General features: G+C 30.2%; 1 protein-coding gene across 9 annotated transcripts; it reads left to right on the plus strand.

The window, feature by feature from the left end:
* Nucleotides 1-1,646: 1,646 nt before the first annotated feature.
* Nucleotides 1,647-25,150, plus strand: LOC139517826 (dual specificity protein phosphatase CDC14A-like). Of its 9 annotated transcripts, none has more exons than XM_071309277.1 (15): nt 1,682-2,017; nt 4,942-5,032; nt 5,854-5,929; nt 6,856-6,948; nt 7,315-7,394; nt 8,252-8,381; nt 9,081-9,168; nt 11,202-11,432; nt 12,727-12,865; nt 13,804-13,966; nt 14,368-14,483; nt 15,121-15,318; nt 15,869-15,916; nt 18,831-18,927; nt 23,014-25,150. In XM_071309277.1, exons 1-15 carry the CDS (start codon nt 1,969-1,971, stop codon nt 23,038-23,040), a joined length of 1,626 nt encoding a protein of 541 aa, XP_071165378.1. In that variant the 5' UTR covers nt 1,682-1,968; the 3' UTR covers nt 23,041-25,150. The 9 variants fall into 9 exon arrangements, with proteins under 9 accessions (XP_071165419.1, XP_071165393.1, XP_071165428.1 ...); XM_071309284.1 differs by lacking the exon at nt 9,081-9,168 and adding an exon at nt 9,633-9,720; XM_071309292.1 differs by lacking the exon at nt 15,869-15,916 and having other exon boundaries at nt 1,670-2,017.

Raw genomic sequence — 25,150 nt, forward strand, 5'->3', positions numbered from 1 at the left:
TCCAGTATATGTTTTTACTCAATTAAAATTACTATACATAAAAAAGGAGAAGAGGTATGATTGCCAATGAGATAATTATCCACCAAAAGAAACTGAATTAAATAATAATTTCCTAGTCATTGCTTCAGCAATCTTTCTGTCGGAACTCGTGTATTGATAGTGCATAACGAAATCAGAGCTCTATATCTACTGTCTATAGATATAAGAAGATATGATATGAGTGCCAATGAGAAAACTCTACATCCAAGTCACAATGTGTAAAAGAAAAACCATTATAGCTCAAAGTACGGTCTTCAACACGGAGCATTGGCTCGCATCGACCAGTAAGCTATAAAGGGCCCCAAAAATAACTAGTGTAAAACCATTCAAACGGGAAAACCAACGGTCGAATCTACATAAAAAAAACCGAGAAACGATTATTGCGTGGCACCTATTGGTCATAACTTGGGGACAACTGTGGTTCGACTAGAAACCTAAATAATCCAGACTTTGTAATGTAAAGAGACTACATTTTATTGATGTTCACTATTCAAGTCAAATATCATAACTGAGCTGCATTATACATGACAACACGTGCAAGATTACAACTATGGGACTATAATGTATCCGGCTCATTTTAGCTCGTTACTATAGCAGTGTAGACTAGTGCCGTGCCATCCTCTGGTGTACGTAATGGGTTGTCATCATAGAAAAATTTAGCAGCTCTCCACCGAATAAGTTCCAGTGTGTCAATGTTTGAAATTGCTTTGTTGGTAGGCGGGTCCCATATAGCAAAAGCGTTCTCAATAACAGCCAGGTCGTACTAGAGTTATATAGCCAACAGCTTTTACTTTTCTTGTTCATTCTTTTTGATCAAATGCCTGTACAAATTCTGGAAATTGACAGTTGTTTTCCATTCGTTTGCATGCTTTGTGTGAGCTCTAGATCTTTAAATTGTTATTTGATAAGGGGCCATGCAGACTTTCTGATTTGAATTTTCCGAAGTTCGGTAATTTTGTTATCTTACTTTTTTTTATTAGATTGGACGTCTGATGATATATGTATACCTATTAGTTCAAGATTTAATACAGACATAATTCAATTAACAATAATCTAGGCAATTTATATTAAATCAGTGTCTTGAATTAAGGAATTGTACATGTATATCTTATCAGAGACATGTATATTATACGTCTCTGATCTTATTTACAATATTCCTTCATTAATTTTAAAATCAAGAAATTGTATATTAATAATGAATGGATATATGTGGCACAATAAAATCACCTGTCTCTGATATTTTCGATATTATCTGGGAACAGTATATCTAATAGCAGAAACAATGTATTATATATCTCTGCATGTCTCTGTTGTATGTCAATATTATAATGTCCCTCATAATATAAATATATATATAATAAATATAGTTCTAGATTATAATACAATATTTTTCTTTGGACAATAATATGATATGCTATGTAATTATAATTATAATCAGCTAAATTATGTATCATTAGTTAAAATGGAAAAGATGACAATAAGACTGATAACCGCAGCTGTCATATCAACACCATTTGACATCGGGCACATGTCAATGTTTCCATTTGATGGATAAACAAATATTTCATTGGTTAAATTTTTAAATTGCTATGCCAACAATTGTTGGCATTATTACAATTGGCTATTTTCTGTCACGTGACCTATTGCAAGCTAATCGTCTATTTCAAACATGGCCGTCGACTACGGAATGAACTAGGGGGGTGTTAAATTTCTTGTTAATTACTGTGAATTGAGGCAGATAAATGGTATAAGATCTAACCATTCATGGATTGGTAGTCCCCAAAACGTACTTTTATTGTTTTTATTTGTAAAGACTTATTTATTTTAAACTATTTTCGAGACGGAAGAGACAACATTGATTTCGTTGGGGAAATTTTACCATCGATTGAGGTTTTTATTTACTTTTTATCAATCCAGTTTTAATTAATTATGGCCGAAGAAAATGAGATAATTGGCAGTGCATCGGAATTTATAAAAGGTGAGTGATAAAGTTCTGTATAATTCCCATTTGTTGTAACTTAGAAAACAGAAACGCCAGAACAAGTCTTGACAAGGTTGCAACGAAATGGCGATTTCCCTCTCGTTTGTGTACCTATGTGCAACAGCAAATGCTCATTCAGAGAAATCATTATCTCCACGTCTTGCTATTCTGTTTGAATTAAACGTTTTACCTCAAACATCACTTTCAGGACTTACTACTTCTAGATGATATATAAAACTGAAAAGATTTTAAAAAGGGGGAGGGTTCTGTATCATTCATATACAACAATACTGAGTTTCTTGCACCATATCTGGCATTCTGAAATCTCCTGTTTTGCAATTGATGAAGCCTTCCATCTGGTTTGATGTGTATGCTACATGTACATTAATAATTACTGTTTTGAAAGGAATCCATGACAAATCGCCCCACTTTTTCACAAACTCGCCCCACTCTTGTTTACCAACTCGCCCCACTTATGAAAAGGGTAAACTCCCATTGCAAATAGTTATGATAACATGCTCCCCTTATGAAAAGGGTTAAAATCCCGCTGAAATACGGTCTGTCATTCTGTCAACTGGCCCCACTCATGACAAATAGATAAACCACTTATAAAACAGATGCAATCCCGTTGTATATCTTTGTCCCTGCCCACGTCAATACCTTTGAACCCCAAAGTGAAGTGCTATAAAATCAAATTGCTGTTAAAAACTCTGTTTTTGCAATAAAGTTGTATATAAATGTTAATCACGCATCAATAGTATGATTATGATACAATTAAAAGTTTTTTTTTCAATTGTTATACAAATAACTAAGCTTACAAGTATAAAGTTATTCTCCAATAATGATACAAAATGTAATTGCAATTATATTTTAAGAATGTTAAAAAAGTTTAATAAATTTCGTTTTTTTTTTGTATTCTGTGTAGATTACAAAAATCAAAATAAGTTTTCATTTAAGTGCGGCTAGTTGGTAGACCTGAAAATTACATATATAGTAGTAGATTTTTCCTTTTTTTAATAAGTGGGGCGAGTTGACAGGGATAAAATTAACTGGATTTAACCCTTTTCACAAGTGAGGCGATTTTTTTAAAAAGTGGGGTGAGTTGGTTAACCAGGTTGGGCGATTTAAAAAAAAAATTTAATAGTGGGGCGATTTGGTGTGGGGCGTTTTGCCAGTGGGGGGATTTGTCCTGCTTCCTTTGAAAGTCTGACACAAATTAAAAAAAAGGTTCTTGTGAGAACTGATTTTGAAAGCCAATCAGGGATCTCCATGACCTGCTTTATGATAGCGCTCTGCTATCGTAAAAATCTTCCGCTATCATCAAATGACTACCTGTCGTTGTTAGATTATCTTCTGGCATGGTTAAATGAACTCCGCCATTGTCAAAATTTATTTTCATTTCTCTCACCACCACCATTTTCTTAGGAATTATAATTATAAATTGCATCATGCACATAACTGCCCTGGATACCATAAAGGAAGTGGCGGGAGGAGGGGTTGTAGAAATGCCATCTGAATAAGAAATAGACAATACTAATGCTGATGATACAAAAGCTATTTAACAGTCCTTGAAAGAAAACATAGAAGAAAGTAAAGAGTTTGTTAAAATACTGAAGCAGTACGGAAAGAAAAACATCAGAAGATTTAAAACCTTCTTTGATGACAATGGCAATGTAAAATCAATGGCATCATCAGTTAAACATGCAATAATTCCTTATAAAATTGTCATGTCATATGTTAAGTTCATTATGCATATGTGACACCTTTAATTAAAGATTAGTTTATACATTGTACCTATATGAATTGTTTATTTAACAAAAACAACAATACTGGTACAAAAATTTTATACCAGTATTGTGCACAATACTAGTATACCAGTATTGCGATCACCAACTATAGGAGATCCAAACCTTAGGCTTTTTGTATTTTGATCCGAAAAGTGATGATGAAAGTAATTAATGACCTCAACTGGCTAAAAAGCCCTCGCATGGTCAGAAATCCAAAGGGTCCTCCTTGTTTCAGTTTTTAAGCCCTGAGGGATATATCTGTCTAAAGATTGCTAATCATTTGTAAAGGTACATCGACACACCTGACATGAGAACACCTGATCAAGATAGATGATTGATTGCATTATTGAAATATGTTTTAGCAAATGCTAATGAGCATTTAGAGATATATTTTTTTTAAATCCAGATGCAAAAGAAAAAAGTTTAAAATGTGAAATACATGCTTTTAAATTGACTTTTGCATCCCTTGTTTTAAACGAGTATAACATAAGTTGTTACATGACATAAATCTATGCCACATATAATTACATTGTACTGTAAATTCAGAAATTATATCATGCATTTATTAATGCTTTTTTTTAATGGACAAAAATGCGAGTTTAATTATCGTGATTTTGAAAAAAACTGCGTTCGGTTCTACATTTCAGTTATCAGAATGCGAATTCTTATTATTGCGATACCCATCCAGTGGCATTATAAGCAATAATAAAAACCTCATATTGATTTCAGAATTTACAGTCCATGAGTACAGCAATTTTAAATGCTATTGAATCACAAGTAAAGCAGTAAATACTTGAATATTAACTGCAACTTGACAATCTGAACAAATTTCATATTGTAGTTCTGAATTCATTTCGTAGTTTACAATCAAATTGATATATCTAGTTTTCCAGTTAAGATTCAGAATCAAAAGATGCATAGCACATTTTTTGTACATTACTATGAAATTGGCTTTAAGTCCCTAATTAGGACTTTAGCATGTTAGGTTTGCACTACATTCGTCTCTCTGTCCATCTGTCATGATGAATACATGTCTTTCTTAAAAGATTAAAGCTAGCATATTTTCATAAATGATTGGTATTGCTTTGATTCATTACTATGTACCATTGTTGATATCTAACATATTTTTTTCAGACCGACTGTATTTTGCAACATTACGTGCCAAACCAAGATCTACAGCACATACACATTACTTCTGTGTGGACGATGAATTGATTTATGAAAAGTAAGTATAGTTCTAATCACATTTGTCATTATTTAATATTTTTATAATTATATTTAGCATTGTTAACTGTACATAGATTCCACCTAGCCCACATGTAGATAAATAGTTTTTAGTATCACAGTGCTACAAGTGACTAGTCAGTTAGTGTACATGTTCTGTAGATTGAGTGAAATTAAATTTTCATGGATCAATGTGGATATTAAAAGTGTTGACAAGCCTTTAAATTTTTCCTTGTTCAAAATGTGTACATTTAAATTTTGTAGTTCACCTTTACTCACTCAATCCAGGGATACTGGTATCCCACAAATAATAAAGAATCAATTAATGTACAGTATGTACAATTCATATGTGCTGTTGAGTTGGTGTGATATTATATATTGCAGTTACAAAAATGTATATATATGCCTTCTTATCAGATCAAACAAAATATCAGTCATAACAGGGAAAAATGTTTATCTGTGATGAAAATTTACCTTTTTAAAACAACTAGTTTTTTAAATGAACACTATTTCCTTGTCTTGATGAAATGATATATTTAGAAAAGATGAGGAAGAAAAATCGATCTTGTTATGATGTAATCAATAACTAAAACATGAAATGATAAACCTTAAATAACACTCTTAAACAATTTTGCTTTTATAAAAACTTAGTTTTCTCGAGTGCATTTGTAATTTGATGCTCTCAAATATCTTAACAAGGAAAAACTTTGTTGCATGACTACTTATACACAATTTCTGCCTCTTTAGTCTCTATAATTTTAAAAACATATGTAAATGCACTGATGATTACAAATCGCATTTGATTTTTTTTTAATATTTCAGTTTTTATGCTGATTTTGGGCCATTGAACTTGGCACAATTATATAGATACTGCTGTAAGCTGAACAAGAAATTAAAGGTAAAATCATTTTGTACCAGGATGTATTAAATAATCTGTTAATATGAAGTTGTACATTCACAGCATTGCACTGTTTCATTTATACTTAAAATGAGGGTAAAGCTCAAACCTTTATATTTTACAAACTTTTGCTCATAAATAAACGTATACACATATCATCTATATTTAAAATGAATTACAATGCATTATGTTTTATTGTTGCGGTATATTGGTAAATATAGATAGAAGTTTCATCCATTTGCTTATAGTTTACAGTCATACAAATGTCATGTGGTATTTAAACATTGTTTGGCTTTGTTCCAGGTAACCTTTGGCTTTGACCTGCCTCGGGTACAAAGGATTAATCAAGGTGTTCTTTAGTCTGTTGCCAAATATTAGTTACTTTGTCATTTGCAATAAGAAAAACAGGTGTTTTGAAGAATTGATAGAGATTTGTCACTAATTAATTGGCCATGATAAACTTAAATTTGTGTATGTGTACGATAAGGATATCTATGGTGTTTAAAAAGGGTGAAAAACTGAACTAAAGTGTATACAATACAAACAATTGAGTGACACTCCAGAAGTTTTTTAAAATGCACACCAGAAAAGGATAAAACATACTATTTACCTTTGCACATTTAGGACATAAACGAAAAGAAAATATGTTGACCCCTTTTAAATTAATAAATAATAATGACATTTAAGACATTTCAAGGAACAGTTATAGATATGATATATACATGTATGAGGTCTGAAAGAAACTTTTCACCACACATTTTATTTTAATGAAATGGTTTAATACTCAATATTTCATAAGTTTGCTTCCTACTATGTCCTATGTCTTATATTATCATGGTAAACAACTTGAACACAATCTTACTTTTAAGTTTTATGAAGCAAGAAATTATCATTTTCATTTTTCATAAATTTTCCTTTTATTGCAGTCTTTTTCATTAGCTAAGAAGAGAATAATACATTATACAAGTTATGATGCTAGAAAGAGAGCAAATGCAGCATTTCTGATCTCTGCATATTCAGTAAGTATTTCAGATTGGTATTCTAAAGTTATATCACCATAAGGTTTATAATAAGGGAATGGTTGTATTATAGGGTCAATAGACAAGGGTGCATTGTTTTGAAAAAGAACAGTAATTCAACAAAATAAATATATTTTGAAAATGCATATTATGAACTAAAACCTTTTCTAATGAACTATTGCATCCTAAGGCATGAAAGGCACGAATGGTAATTGGGATGTGTTTGGTTTTGGACTTAGTGATAAAGGGAGTTGTAAAAGTACATGTATAAATTTTGACTTCAACTCAGCTTCCTTGCATTTGTAATATGTCTTTTTAAAGATACAGGAAAAACATTCAATGAATTATCGGCTTTCTTTGTTTCAGGTTATTTATTTAAAGAAAACACCTGAAGAAGCTTATCGGCCGTTAGTTGCTGGTTCAAATCCTCCATTTCTTCCTTTTAGGTAAGTCATACATTAGGAATTGTTTGAAATAAAAAAGGTACATTTTCACTACTCTAGAAAGTAAGGGCTGATAATTTATGAAAGTATATTTATTTCTATTTCCCTAATCTATTTCTATCTTTAGTAACTGTGGTTTGTAGAACAAGTTTGTAAAACAAGTTTGAAGAACTGGTTGGATAGTATCTATATATAAGTCTTTAGTGAGTACTGCACGAGCATTTCAATGGCGGGAATACGGGTGGGGTATATAAGTCAGATACTTGGATAATTTGTATCGAGGTGTTCACAGTAACTTCAAAGTAACAACACGTTCTGCATAGTATATTATTTTTATTTATTTATAATGATTTAGTTTAGAAAAGCTAGATGTGTATTTGCTGGGTTATATTGGTAATGTCTTATTATCATAATTAAATGTTGTATCGCACAGAAAATAAGTTACTGCGAGCAAACCAAACCTACATTTTGACTTGCCTATTATTTCGCCATGTAGATAGATTAGAAATGTTTTAAATTCGGACGAATTTATGAGGGAGAATTTAATTGATAAGAATTTTTATGTAAGCAACTGACTATAATATAAGGCATTTTTAATTCAACTTTTAAGTTGTAAGAACAAAGGTTGTTGTAAGGTAATTACAACATTTCAAGTGGAAAGTTAAAGAAGCACTTTACATAAAAGAAAATGAGATGTATATGTCAGATTTACCTTAGGGTAAGCAAATAAATCTTGGTTTCATGCTTCTGTTTTTTTATTCAGTTATACAAACTAAATTTCATTACATTTATGGGTATTAGATTTTTTATCCTCCATATTTAAATCATTATGCTAATATAATTGTTGTTATATATTACAGAGATGCCTCCTTTGGTGCATGTACATATAACTTGACTTTATTAGACTGTTTACATGGTTTAAGTAAAGCCCTGGCAAATGGATTCTTTAATTTTGATACTTTTGATGTTGATGAGTATGAACATTATGAGGTAAGATTGTAGTTTGCTTTCCTTTCATGTAAAATATTTATCATGTAAACAAATTAATACAGATCCTCAAAACTGGAAAAAAAATTAGCTCTCAACATTAAAGAAAATATGTGAAATTGGATAACAAAAGTCTCATGGTGAATATTATTTTAATTGATTTTATCACAATTTGCTTCCTTGCCTCTTCTTAAAAGTATACAAGTGATCTGAGTTTATTTTTATTTGTGAAATGCATGTTTTAAAGAAGGACAGCATCCTCATCAACAGAAAGTTAACAATACTGACACAGTTGAGCTATGTTTAGTAAATGGATTTTCTACCACAATAATTATGAAATAATGTAATTATATATGAACAGATCATTTCAATGAATACTAAAAAATCTTTTTTTTTTTTTAAAGTTTAATTTATTGTAATGTTGCTAATTGGGACATTGTATATATACTATTTGTTAATTACAACACTGAATGACATTACAATGATTACCAATTTTAATGAAATGCTGCTACTAAAAAAGTAATTTACATTTTTTTTGACATCAGTATAATGTTACAGTTTCATAGTGCCTTCACAAGGAGATTGCTAGTAACATTTTAAAAACCCCAATTTCATCACAAACATTATTATATCAAGATTTCAGCTTTCAATGTATTTCAATAAAATGTTAAGTTTTTTTACCACAAAAATTATATGTTACAGAAAGTAGAAAATGGAGATTTCAACTGGATAGTGCCAAATAAATTTTTAGCTTTCTGTGGACCTCATCCTAAAACCAAGATAGAAAATGGTAGGCTTGAAATGTGTTATTGTGTTTGAACATGCTGTCATAATTGAAGTATTTGGTGAATGTGTGCATGTTGTTAGCCATGGTTAACTGATTGACAGCATGTTTTGTGAACTGAAGTTTGGGTAACCCAGGCTTCAGTTTTACATCAATTGGTATCAGTGTACATCATGTTTGAAGGTATGGTAATCATATATGATTGTTCATTAGTTATCATTTTCAAGACAAATTTGGGGATTATGACTGAAATTTTCAGATGGGTTTAGAGAAATTCTTAAATTCTGTTTCAGCATTTGAAAGATTATTTATTTTATTTTCAAATTTGATGTTTAAGATATTGATGGATGCAGTCCAAAAATGATAACTTGTTAACCTACCTTCAAACATATTACATGAGCATGTTATTTTATAAGTAATAGATTGTAATTTCTATTGGTGTTTATTATTTATGTTTGTTTCTCCTACAGCGGGTAGAAAATGGGGATTTCAATTGGATCATTCCCAATAAAATGTTGGCTTTTAGTGGTCCACATTCCCAGAGCAAGATTGACAATGGTATGAAATGCATCAAAACTGCTAGTCTCAAATGCTTGCTTTTCATTCATGTCTCAAAATTGAAGAAAAAATTATAATCTTCACTTAGGAATGAAATTGTTGCTTCTTTGGTCACTTTTCAGTAGTATTTTTCAGTGCTATATTTTTTCATGAACATATATATGCACATTGTTAACCATTTCAAATGAAAGAAATCATTCACAGAGCTTTTTCAATAGTGTTCATGGTAGCATCAAAAGAGAAATTTGTACACCAGTATTGCTGTGAAAACATCTTGCTAAATGTGCATGCATTTTTGACAAGACTATTATTATCCAATCTGTAGTCTTCTGTTTCAGTAATATCAAACTGTGTGCATGCTAATCTACTATTCATGTAGTGTAAATCATTCAATACTAACCTTAAATGGTTATTCTTTTTGTATATACATAGTGTTTAATTTGTTTATGAAGTAGTATATTACACATAAATGTGACATAATGAATAGCATGTATGCATTTTTTTAGCAGGAAAACTATGGCAGCTAATACTCGCACTCTAGAATTGAATTCAGAGAAATATAATATCAAATTATTGCCCCAAGTTGTTGGATTTTTCACTTTCTGGTGTTGAGATTTTTCAATTTGGCATAGTGACAATGTTGTGCCATCTTCAGTGCTTTGTTAAATTTTAGAATTCTAATGTCTAGGTAGTTGACATTTTGATATCAATTTGGCACTTGAAGAGGAGTATTAACCATCTCCAGGTTTACACATCAATTCTCCCTATTTTTAGATCTAAATAGTCCTAGACTTACCATGCTCATAAATCTCTGCATTTTGAGATTCTGATGAACATGAAGAAATTTCCGCTGGGTATAAGGCTATTGTAGAAACAACTTTCTTACACCAGAAAAGACTTAGCCATCAAGTATCAAACACGTTTCATTCTTTTCCTTGATCTTTCTACATATATTTTTTGATATCTTTAATTTAATCAGTATTAAGAGTATAACTTCTTTTCATCTGTTATTGGTAAATCTTGTGTAGACTACCAGTCTAGTGGTAAAGTTAATATATAAATGTGTGTATTGTTTAGATTTTGTCACAATTATGAAAAAAAAAAATTATTACAAGAAGTTCATGTCATGTTGGGCATTATCTAGAAATTTTGTCAAGGCATTCTGAAATTGTTTTCTTCTTAATAGCATTGGTTAAAAGAATTAAATTATTTGAAATATGGAAATTTTGTAAGGAAAATAAACAAATTAAGGCATTGAGTTTTTCATGTAGTTTGTAAGACTGTCTCCTTACTGTGTATGGGTTATATTTGATGGGACTTTTTACTTCAAGTTATTTAAAAAAAAAAGTGTTATGAAACAGTATATAAAATATCTTGACTTGTTTACATTAAAGAGCCATTTTAAAATCATATAAACTAATTTTCTTATCTAGGAAATGTGTAACCCAAACTTGATAACTTACAGTTCTGTATCCTTTCAGGCTATCCATTACATGCTCCAGAGGCATATTTTCCTTATTTTCGGAAGCACAATGTATCAACAATAGTACGATTAAATAAGAAGATATACGATGCTAGAAGATTTACAGATGCTGGCTTTGATCATTTCGATCTGTTTTTCACTGATGGTAGTTGTCCTACAGATAATATAGTGCGGCAGTTTATAGATTTATCTGAGAATGCTGATGGTGCTATAGCAGTTCATTGTAAAGGTAAGATTGGCATGTAAATGATCATATACTTTATCAGTGCTCTAGCTAGAAATCAAAAGGGGCAGGGTGCCAGTGGAGGGCAGGGCACTTTTTATGATAAGAAAAGGCACTGCTCATTTTTTTGTCTACGTTTCTGTGTGTATCACGAGTTAACGAATCTCTTTTTTTTTTACTGTATATGTTGTTTTTTTTTAAATAAAGATGCTTTTCAACTATAGTCTTTATTTCATTATTTGTGTAGTTATGAATGGTATAGTACATCTTCATCAACATATTATGTTTTTACAGTTTAACTTCACTCTACCCAATAACGATGAAAATGTGTTTTTTTTTTTGTTTTTTTTTTATCTATATAGGAATTATAGCATATAAAACATCACTTTAACTAAAATTGAGAGCATTACTAATTTAACAATGTTTAGAACATGGATTGCTAAAAGTATAATTATCAAGTAGAAATTGCAATATATATTTTTTAATATGTTCAAATACAGTTAAAATCTAAAAGGTAACATTATTATGTTATTATATATTCAATTGGTAATTTATTCCTTTTTTTGATACTAGATAATATTTTTAGAGCACAAATTTGTAATAAGCTAAAACAAGGGAAGTAACTCCAAAATCAATTTCCACCACGTTTGGGTTAATTAAAAACTGTGCTTGTCGCTAACAAGTTGAGATGGAAGGCATTTCTGTAAAGGCATAGTTTTATTTTGATGACTTAAATTCAATTCTAAAGTCATGAAAGTCTTCATTTATACGCTCTTCCATTGTGATTTGGAGATCGAAAATGCCGACCCAAGCTAAACACACTCGCTGACACATTCATCAAAAGTATGACAAAAAGATACATTGTCCTAATTAAATTACCTAGTTATTAACACCTTTGAAGTCTTTATCATTGTAATTGATTGTAATGACATGATTAACCTGGGGGCAATCACACAGGTGTCATATAAGTAATTAACTTGGAGATCAGAAATCGATGAAACAAAATTTTACCAAAACGGCACAAGATAATTTTGGAAAAAGACGTCAGGGCAGAAGGGCGCGGATGAAGGCACCCAGGGCGCGGTTGAGGGCACCCAGGGCGCGGCGCCCTTCTATTTTGGGCTAGCGAGACCACTGTTTATTTGAGTCAAGGGGGTAGACTTGGTTAAGGGAGATAACTCTTTAAATCGTAAATGTGTTTGTAAAAGTCAAGTTCCATCAAATGTATGTTAAGGATTAACCTAAAAGTATAAATAATTTAATTGCTATTTGATAACATAAATTACTCTTTTAATTTCAGCTGGCCTAGGTAGAACTGGATCTTTAATTGCATGTTATATGATGAAGCATTATAAATTCACAGCAGCAGAATGTATAGCTTGGTGCAGAACATGTCGACCAGGATCTGTGATAGGACCACAACAAAATTTCTTAGAAGAGTTAGTCTATTAAACACAATGTCATTCAATGTACATGCCATATAGAAACCAGTTGTGGGATGTGGGTTTTAAGGCACTGAAATAAAATATTAATGAAATTAAATCTTTAATACTGACAAAATATGTAACTTGGAAACTTTTCTTAAATCCAAAAGATCTTTGAACCTAATATTTTTATGCCCCCACTTACAATAGTAGAGGGGCATTATGTTTTCTGGTCTGTGCCTCCGTTTGTCCGTCCCACTTCAGGTTAAAGATTTTGGTCAAGGTAGTTTTTGATGAAGTTGAAGTCTAATCAACTTGAAACTTAGTACACATGTTCCATATGATATGATCTTTCTAATTTTAATGCCAAATTACAGTTTTGACCCCAATTTCATGGTCCACTGAACATAGAAAATGATAATGCGAAATTCAGGTTTAAGTTTTGGTTAAAGTTTTTGGTTAAGGTAGTTTTTGATGAAGTTAAAGTCACATCAACTTGAAACTTAGTACACATGTTCCCTATGATATTATCTTTCTAATTTTCGTCTAATTTTAATTCAAAATTAAAGTTTTGACTCTAATTTCACGGTTCACTGAACATATAAAATTATAGTACAAGTGGGGCATCCGTGTTCTATGGACACATTCTTGTTTTAGTGATAATTAAAGATTTCAAGGTACTAAAAATATTAGGATAATATCTAAAATACAAAAATACCTGAAAGATTTTAAAAAGAGAAAAGAAAAGAATTATACAAAAGACAACCCAAAGAATAAGTATAATACAAGTAAAAAAATATGGTTATAAAATACAATTATGTGGTCTGTCAAAAAGAGTGAGCAATTACTGTTAACTTATTTCACACCAAACTAATACTATATCTACAGAACATGTTGTACACATGAAAATCTGAATAAGAATATAAACTAACTTTCCACACAACCTATTGTAGGAAGCAATCTTGGATGTGGATGCAGGGTGATTTACACAGAGCAAAGTCGAATGATAAAGATCGTACGAGACATCGTCATCACAGCGTGTCAAAGATTCTGTCAGGCGTAGATGATATGAGAATACAGGATGCATTTGATTATCATTATCAGTCAGATGATGATGTAATTATATTTATTTTATTTTTATTCTAGTTTTATATGAATAAAACCAAATTAGAGTAAATTCTAATCCCTTGAATTTTAGGCAGAGAAGGTCACCTGACTTTAAGTGGGAATATGGTTATATTGGTTTTAGATTCCTCAGTGTTTTAAGTTAGTTTCATAGATTAATTACTGCTTACTATCCCTCTGCATGAACAGATATATATTGCAAGAAGAGCCCTTTTAGCTTGAAAAAAACATACATTTACTTAATACAAATATTAAATTCATTTAAATATTTCTGTTAAAATAAGCAAGAGTGTTGTATTATTTTCTGAGTGATTAAGTGAGGCATCAATGAAGTAAGCCTTTATATCTATTACTATTGAATTAATTACAAGATGATTCTTTGTTAATTATAGATGTACACTGGCCCACTAACACGTGGCAGTATGATAGAGACTCAGGGAGACAAATTAAACCAGTTAAAGGTACTGAGGAGAAACCATGCCAGATCTGCTACAACTGGTGCATTTGGGTATGTATTAAGACACTGCATGTCATGTGTGTGGCTAGGCATGTCACATGCTGCTTAACCATCCAGTTTGAAATATGTATAGCACCAACCTGACAATAATAATGTTCAAAGATGTGTACATATACCTTATAAGTGATTTAATTCACCATAGAAAAATGTCTAAATTACATCATTAGTACAGACTTGCATATTGATTAGTTTTAGTGCTATTACTGGATGCTGTATGCTATTGTAAAAGAAGTATAATACAAAAAAAAATTTATTTAAAGATAACCACAAACTATGAGAAAAACTTATTTTTAACATTTTAAAAGAACTTTGATATGCAATATTTTTACATGTATCTCTTTGAAGAGGATACATCTTACTCTCATTTCTTTTTTCTTTATTTCTGTCTCAGAGTTTTTTTTTATGTTCTCCTTAAAGACACAGTTTTATATGTCACAAGCAAGGCATCATTTTTTTTTTTTTTTTTTATATATAACCAAGAACAAATACAAAAACCCTGAATATATTGAACATGTTGAAGACGTTAAAAGCTATTATTTTGTTCCCAAATGATGTATGAAATAAAACAGGTGTCATGTAACTTTTTTTTTAAATTTTGGGTGAGTTACTATGATATTCTGTACAATAGGCATGATGATTTGAAGAGTCACAAGAGAGGCACAACACAGTCATATCGTTCAGGCGGCTCAAAAAGTGCTCATGCTACTCCTTCATCGCCGTTAAAAGCCTCCAAAACCAGTACAAGTAATACCCACCATACAAATACTTCTTCAAGTATGAAACGTGGTACACGGCATACTACTGGCTCTACACCCAGTGCCAAAAGGTAGGTTGCTCTGACATCACTCATCATTCATCATGCATCATCAAAGGGAGGTAATCTATCAATTAACAAAAATGTCATACTAATTGTTTCAAACAATGGTGCTATTTTTGGTTTCATATATATGTCAGAAGGCATAACTAGGGTTTGTGATTACAAATCAACAATATAATTGATTTACCTCCCTTGTCATCACTAAATCACGGTTGGGCTTTCTAATTTTTGTGTGTTATCATATTAATTGGGTTTTATGCACTTGTGGAACTCAAATTTTTTAAAAATCTTGTTCCAGTTCATAGCAGCTAGTCTGTTAAAAAAGTATATCTACACAAAGAATTTAGTTTTTAAAATGGCTGCACTTTCCTTCACATTTCTGTAACTGATCAACACCTCAGATCATTTTCATTCTGATCAGATGCAATATCATAACATGAAAATCATAAATATTTTTTAGGCTAGATTACAGATGATATATATGGTATTTTTTAATGTCATACTAATCATTTTGTCCCCCAAACTGTTACATATTATAAATCATGAATCCTTTTTGTAGAAAATTCAACTCGCATACATATAGTCTGAGGAAAGCTGTAGGCCCTAGGTAGGATCCAGTATAGTCATTAATGGGCAACAGTTTCTGTAAATTTATGTTTGCTAATTTTGGTCAAGCTAATTTATTTCACCAGCGCATGCTAACTCTTCAGTTTGGATTAAGTTTTGCTTTATAATTTATAATTGGAGCTTTGTTAACTGTTGTCATGAGATATTGCTAGGTTTTATTTCTTTTGTTGAATGAAATGTAATCTTAATTGAAGTAAAGGATGGTGTATTCCTTTAAAACTAGATAGGATAAAAATTGTCTAAATCATACTTGTGTTTAAAAATGAACACAGAGTTAATCAAGTATTAAATAGACTTATCTTGTAAAATGGTAAAATAAATAATTCATTTCTAAGAAAAGCCAGCTTTTTCAGTGGTTTTGTAGATAATGAATAAATGGTATATTTTCTTGCAATATACACATTTTTTTTTATCTTGCAATTCTTAATTTGTAAACACATAAAGTTTTATACCCTAGCTGTTATATACTTTCAAAGAAATCAACATAGCCTCAATCTGTACCATAGGTCACCAAAATAACACTTTTACATTTGTGTTGACTTGTTAATGCCCCCCTTAAACATATTTCATAACTCTAGCCAGATACAGTACTAGGAAACATTTATGTTACACAGTTATCATAACAAATGGCTTGCATTCCTATATTGTTTATTAAAATAATGAATTGCAGGATAAAATAAACATGTCTTTTCAGTTGCCGATAAATTTTGAATTGAATGAAGGAAAGTTTAACCTTCAATCAACAGAATAAATCTGATTTCTGTATCATTAGTTACTTAGTTTTCCTTTGTTCAAATTGTGTTTCTGCTGTAACACACAAGTATTACCAGAATTTGTTTTTATGTATCATTGTGAATTTAGCTTACATGGACTGAAGGTTTGAGCTATTGATATTTCATGCATTGCCTATATTATCTTTTCATATATTACCACACGACCAATTAAACTGCTATTGAATAACCTTGAATAGGTCTTGCGTGATATTTAATTTGGTAGCAGCATTCTCATCCAATTAGGCCAACCAAGTTTTAAATTGACTGATACATTTTGAAACATTTTAGTTTTTTGACTTTTGACCTACAATCTACTATTGTGATAAAATCAATTTGGAAAAAAAAACATTATTTATGTTGATATATGAATAAAATTTACCAAGAGTGTACACAGGCTAGAACCTTCTCTGTTACATTGGTCTTTTCATTTTTACAAAAGTTCAGAATGTTAGGGGAAAGTAAAATAGATGTATGAAATATTTGTACTTTAAAAATCATAAGTTCAGTTCATGTGATTTTTTCAATGTTATTAATTTATGTTGATATACCTTTCTGAATACAAAGCCAAGCATACCAGCTGGTTAGAATATAAATAGATATTGTAACACAAGTGCTTGCACTTGAGTGTATTAATGAAAATAATTGAAGTTCAATCAATGGTTGCAAAATAAAGATTGTCAACTATATAGAAATTACTGTTTACAGCTGAAGTAATATTGATATGATAAAGATTTCAATGAATTCACTCCGTTACATTTATTTCTGGTTGATGGATGGTGACAATTCTACTTCTGTATCGCCTTCTTGTTTAGTGCTTTATATAGTTTAATTTCTTTTTTAATTTTCTTTTTTAATGTGTGTAATGAACTAAGAAAATTAGTCAGCAACAACAAAGGTTTTGCATAATCTTTTATTATTAAAAAAAGTATTATCCTTTTTGAACAATAAATGCTTTAAATAATGCATGCCTTTTATAACAATAAGTTTTATGGCCCGTTTTAACATGGTCTTCAAGTTAAGGCTTTGCATAATATTTATACTATGTCTTTAGAAAAATGTGTATATTTCCAAGATTTACTTTATTTTGTTCCGTAGTTACCTCCCCTTACAGATTCATGGTAAACATTAGAAAGCTTATTGTTTGATGTGTATTAATAATTTTATATGTGAAGTGTTGGGTGAATAAACCAGGGGGATAATAATTGATTTGCTTTTCGGTTGGGTGAATGTTTCGTCTTACTGTGAAAATTAAAACCAACCATACTCGAGTTTTTGTTTTGTTCCATTAGGTTGATTGATAATACAATTATTTTGATTGGAGTACACATATAGCTTTTACTTGTTTCTCATTCTTTTTCTTAGCTGCATGGCTATGCTAAATATAAAATATTTGTCACATGATTTTTATAACACTTTTTGTAAAGATTAGAAATGCATTTTCACAACTTTTGCATTCAGAGAAATAACGAGGGACTAACCAACTAGTATGACAATAGGGTGTTCAGCATTATACTATTGTTTACTTGGTCTACTGAACAAAGTATTTTATCTGACTGTTTAAGATATTGAAAATCATATAAGATAAAAAGAGATGACATGTGGTATAAACGTTTAGAGGTGATCTTACAACACATGTGATAAAAAACCATTTTAATTAACAATATTTTTTTTAATTTTAAATTTTTGACTTTACTTTGATAAAACTTTGGATGTAACAAGTCTTCTGATCGGCTGAAAGTTTTTGATCCATCAGCTCACTAAGACATAATTTTGTCATGTGACTGATGTCATCAACATTTTTTTCATATTTTGCCCCTTAAAATGGAATTGAGAATTAAATTATAATGAATGTCTTATGTTTTTTCTGTCTATTCTAAAAAACCTATACGGTTTTTATTTTTGATGCTTTTTTTTCACAGAAAGAAAAAATATTAGTTATTTCTAGAATATTAATGAAACAAAAAAGTGACACAAGGAACATTTATTTTGTAAGGTGTTAGTTTTATATCATGCTGAACACTTTAAAGGCATACTAAGTTGTTGAGTAATTGTGTCTTTGTCAGAGTAATAACATTGAATGTTTCTCTTCCTTTAATTTCTGATGTCACTTTTGTGCTTTAGCTCCTTCGACTACCTCCTTCGTAATAAGACATCCAGTGACAACTTGGGCCTGACGAGCAGTCGAGGTTGGCCCTACAAATATCAGTTTATGAATATAGTAAGTTTCACTAACATGTTTAACCCTTCACCATCTCCACATTAGACCTGTATAGTGAATGTAAACAAAAACAATTCATTTTATAAATAAATTGTTGTATTCATTTACTTAATTGTATAGAATGAAAAGAATAAAAGAAAAAAATGATTCTTTTGATAAAAGTTAAGTTACGTTTTTATTTAAACTTGATAGATATGCATGATTTTTTGGATACATATTTGAATATATAAATGTCTATTATCAATATGGTTAAGACACTGCTTTAAAGCATTCAAGCAGAGAAAAATCTGATTTGCATGAAATGCATGTAACAAACCTTCTTATATAAAGTATATATATATTATTAACTTTGAAGCCTTAACATTAAATATATATAAAAAGTTATATATAAATGAATTAATTAAAAAATAATAATGATATATGGAAGGAAACAAACTAAAAGAAAAAAAGAGCCAACAACAAATTGTATTGATAGGTCATACTTATTTACAGACACTGTACAGGTCTTATTTCATCTCTCAGCTGCTTGTTCTTCTTGATGTTCAGCTTATTTTGAAAAGTTCAAATTTGTTCAAATTCTGTAAAAATTATCTTTAAAACTGAATACAGAAGTGTGATGTCAATGGATGATTAGACTATTAATTTTTTTAAGTGCATTTAACATATCTTTATCAAAAATTCAAGATAGAGGTCAGTTCCCTTATAAATCAAAGTCAGTAATTGACATTCTAAACTAAAAAATAAGTCAGTTAAAGTAACCAAAGGGTGGAGACATGTTACAAGTTAAAAAAAATTTCTCTTTTTGTGTGTTTTACACATTGTGCTATACTATTGAAGATTTTTATGAATTCCTTATTGAATATGAATACAAAGTGACTAAGTGACAGGGGAAATGATTCCATTGGACTTGTTGAAGTCCTAAAAGTGATGTTGAATAACTGTTTTCTGTTGTAACACTGCTGATCTTCTATTGCATGTATTATGTATACTTGTGTGGTTGTCGTAGGTGTTGTAACATGGACCAAATGTATATAACTTCCTTAATGAGTTTATAACTGTTTTGTTTAATTGGGGACTTCTGATGGTGCTTCTTAATGTTATATTTTCTTTTAATACCTGACTGAATTTAACATGCTCAATTTTAATTATTATTCTAAAAATAGTGATAATTGTTATTTTTTAATTATTATTTTTAAAGAGTTCATTGAAGTATTGATATGATCTAGACAGAATTCTCTTGTACTAGATAAAAAGAGTATATGTATCAACAAACTTCCTGCATGGCAGCTTATATTGACCAATGGAAAGTGTGTATATCAGTAAATTTACCAATTAAATGTGTGTACATCAGTTACAAGTAGTCCTTCGTGTAGACATGATGAAAGAATGAATAATTGAATAATTTATTAAAGTGCAACCTGAATTGACATACTATAATATACATATGTTATGATCCTTATGAAAGTGACCAATTACCTTGAGCCATTCTCCCCACATGTTAAAGACAGTTTTACATAGACTCAAGTTTCAGAATGCACAACTGATTTGAATTTGAGGAAAGAGATCAAATCTTGATTCTTGTCAAAATTATACAAACATAACAGCTTATTCTAGCTTCATCAATTCTTCATGAAAAGATAATGATCCGTTATGATTCCATGGTCAAAGAATGAGGGTTTATCTGAGGATTTTTAATCAAAAGGATGTTAAAATAGTACAGACTTAGTAAATCAGAACTTTTATGAAGAGAAGATGAGGCATATTAATTTTAATGGGTCAAGGATACCTGATGAGAGAGTATTAAAATAAAGTTCATTTTTCTTCAAACTTTAGTATACAAATTTACCTAGAAAATCAGAATTGTATTGCATATGGAGTGAGGTGTTAATTTTGAAGACAATGATTTCCTGTGAAAGGAACCACATTTTGGGGTTATATGGTTGCAAGAGAAAGTTATCTTTGTTGTGTACTTAATGTAGAGCACTAGATAATTTTGAGGAACTGTAGTAAATTTTATAAGATGAGATAAATGTGTGGTCAGACCACATTTGCCACATGCATGGAGTACCATGTTTTTGCTAAGATGTGTATCTTACCTATATGCATCTTTTTATTACACATTTATTTTAGACAAAGGGTGTGGCTAATCTTCTTCTGAAGGAAAAATTAACTTAATGAATGTTTATACTAAGTAATGTATCTCCTGAAGCATCAAGAATATATATATATATATACATGTGATTAAAACTGAAGTATTTTTAACCGGATTTTTGTGACAAAAATGTCGGTTATTGATTTGGGGATGTACGGCGGGCGGTCAGGCGGCTGGGCAGTCGGGCTGCCGGCAATCAAATGTTGTCCGTGCATTAACTCATGAACCGTTCAGCCAAAGCTTTTAAAATTTTAATATGTTGTTACTGACAACTAAATGAAGGTCAAGTTCAATAATGGCGATTTTGACTTTTACCGTTCAGGTGTTATGGTTCTGGAAAGATTGAAAAATGGAGTTTTCAGTCATGTCCGTGCATTTACGCATGAACTGTTCTACCAAAGCTTCCCAAATTTTAATATGTTGTTACTGATGACAAAATGGAGGTCAAGTTTAATAATGACGATTTTGACTTTTACCGTTCAGGAGTTATGGTTCTTGAAAGATTGAAAAATGGTGTTTCCAGTTCTGTCCGTGCATTTACGCATGAACCATTCAACCAAAGCTTTTGAAATTTTTATATGTTGTTACTGATGGCAAATAAGAGGTCAAGTTCAATAATGACGATTTCGACTTTTACCGTTCAGGAGTTATGGTTCTTGAAAGATTGTGAAATGGCGTTTCCATTCACGTTGTTGCATTTACTCATGAACCATTCAATCTAAGCTTTTCAAATTTTAAGATGTTGATACTGATGACAAAATGGAGGTCAAATTTGATATTGGCCATTTTCACTTTCACCATTCATCAGTAATGGTTCTTGTGATATTGCCAGGACACAAATAAATATTAATAAATCCGGTTTGCTGTCGTTGTGACAGCCTCTTGTTGCTTTATATTTTTGAAACTAAGACATTTAGGGCAAATCTTTCAAGATTTAAATGTCAATCAGAATAAGATCTATCCCCTCACAAATTATCAGATGAATCCTACAACCCGTTGTTGGGTTGCTGCCCTAAAATAGGTAATTTTAATGAAATTTTGCAGTTTTTGGTTATTGTCTTGAATACTATTATAGATAGAGATAAACTGTAAACAGCAATAATGTTCAGCAAAGTTAGGTCTACAAATAAGTCAAATGACCAAAATTGTCAGAGAACCCCTTGAGGAGTTATTGTCCTTTATAGTCAATATTGAACAACTTTTCGTCATTTTTGTAACTTGTACAAAAATCTTCTTTTCTAAAACTATGGGCCAAATTTAACCAAACTTGGCCAAAATCATTACTATAGGGTATCTATTTTAAAAAAGTGTCTTAATGACCCCGCTTACGGACTAAGATGGCCGACATCAGTAAATACAGTAACAGGTGAGCGACACAGGCACTTAAGAGCCTCTAGTTTTCTACCTACTTCATGTCAAGTCAGAATTAGATAAACATTTAAAAAATATTGTACCAAATTTATTGTTCTCAAAGACCCAAGTCTACTTGAGTGAGGAATGGATTTTGAATTATTGATTGGAGGATAAAGTTGTTACATTGGAGATAAGTTTTCCTTGTGAAAAAGGTTGTAAAGATTTAACAAAGAGGATGTTATCAAATTTATGGGTTATAAGTATTTGTAAGTATATGTGATTCATGTATATTGTGATTATTTTCAGTGATTTAGTTTATATGCATGCTCGAATGGGTGTGTTATAACAGTAGTACAGTGTTATAACAGCTATTGTAACTTGTTCATAATATTATTGATGGTAATGCACATGTATTAAATTTTATTTCTGTATTTACTCTAATCAATTCACAATTCATCTGGAAGAACAATTCATCATTTGATTGGATCACAGAAAAAGCAGAGATAGAATTTTCAGGTACTATGGTATCATTAACTATAACCAAGATTCTTTTAATTGACAAATATATTTTATCTTTGCAGGTCGGTTCCTCTTACTCGAAGTACTAAAGCCACGCTAATAAGGTGACGAGAGAATGGTGGTTACTGTGATAAATGTCTACCTATGCAGACTTTTTAGTGTTGTTTTAACTGGAGTTAATTGATTGTGTACAGTTTGTAATATAGCACAACCTGCTTATTAAACCAAATTGTAATATACTGGAGAGTTATCTCCCATTGTAATTGTACATAACTGATCATGGTCACACAAATGTTTGTCTCTAGTCTTTTTCTTAAACTCTCTCCTTTTAGAATTATGTATTAATCAAAGCCAGTTTTATATTTTTGACATTTAACAGACTTTTATGATGACCATATCAGGCCTATTAATATAAATACATATTTTATTTATTAATTTTTACAACATTTTTGTAAAGTGTTGAGATATTTGTATAGTCTATTGTTGAGAGGTGTGAGATTTGTAGGTCATCTTTTAAATGAATAATGGTTTTTTACATGATGTTTTGAGAAAAGTTTATTTTATTATTTGTTGTTGATGTGCAGTTTTGAAGGACCCAAGTTGTATATTTAATTCCAACAGTTTATAAAACAGAAAAGGAATTTTTAAAAGTGTTTTAATCACCTTGTTTTAATTCAGATTGTTAACAACATACGTTCATCATTGTGCCTTTTATCACGCACATTGTACTTGTTTTAGCAAATAACTAGAGCATCTTGGAGAGTTTGTTAAAGTAGTATTTTATCTTTTGCTAACTAGTAAGTTAAAATTTTGTTGAAGAATCCCATGAAAAAATTCAAAACCTAAAGCTTGCATTTTGAAATGAAATATTTCATTTGATTAAAAAAATAAAGCATTAGATATACCAAAAATGTTACTTTGTACAGTATCCCCTGTTAATTTGTAGATCAGTTAATAGTTATATGATTCCTGCTTCATATTGCTTCCATAACCAACTTAATAGAAGAAAATATTTACTGCTTGCTTCTTCATAAATTTTGTATTAAACCTTATCTTTTATTTAATATTTATATTTGCATAGAGCTCAGGTTAAGCTCTGATTTATATTGAAACCAATTTTTAGGAATTTTAAGATTAGCTTTCTTTATTTCTGATTAATGACATGTGTTGAGCGCTTGCATGATACAATGGCTTTTTATATTATTCACTCTCCTTTTTATGTTGAATCACTTTTTATACTTATTAGACATCTGTAGAATCCTAATTATATATGTTATATTTGATACATTTTATATATGTAGATACATTTTGTTGAATTTTAAATATTTACGGGGCTAATGTTTTTCATGAAGAAATTAATGGTATTACACTAAACACAGAAACTGTTGAAATTAAATTATATTCAAACTGTAATAAAATATTTTAGAAATGAAAAAAAAAATAAGAACGTTTAAATAGATAAATTGACTGGAAATTTATCAATTTTCAAATGACTTTTAGATAAAAATGTAAATTTCCAAATGTAATGATGAGAAAGGTAATTGTTTATGTTTTGAAAAAGTTTATGAAATATTTACTTTTGCCTTGGTATGGAATTTTTTAAAGTTAAGAGTTTTGGATATTAATTGGGTAATTATTTAAAAAATGGCTAGAATAGGGGCTTATTAACATTGATGAAAGTTTTAAGTAAAACATTTTTTTATAGAAAAGATTAATCCTTTAAATATTATACAATGTCAGTTATTTCTATTTTGTGTCATTTCAGAGATGTATTATCAGTATAGTTGTTATTTTATTGATAAATCAGCATTGCTATAAATATGATGCACCAATCTATATATAACTTTACAAGACTAAGTAATGGATTATTCCTCTATGTAAACTTGTTTTTCGAACTTTTCAAGATTTCTACGAGGAATAATAGTTATTCCACCAAGCTATCCAATTATGAAATTATAGAGAAGTATTAAATTTTGATTAAAATTTGAAAAAAAATCAGAAAATTTGGACGAATAAATTTGGTGAAACATGTTTAAAGTAAATGTTTGATTTTGTATGAAAGTGGCATGAAATGTACACAAAAGAACAATTGGTATGTGTTCGTTATGTCGCTGATCCTATCTTTCCATTCAACATCCTGTCAATTGACAAATGTCAAATTGTTATGATTAGAAATATAAAAAAGATATTCAACCATAA

The sequence above is a fragment of the Mytilus edulis genome, chromosome 1 (genome assembly GCF_963676685.1).
Source record: "Mytilus edulis chromosome 1, xbMytEdul2.2, whole genome shotgun sequence".
Lineage (NCBI taxonomy): Eukaryota > Metazoa > Mollusca > Bivalvia > Mytilida > Mytilidae > Mytilus > Mytilus edulis.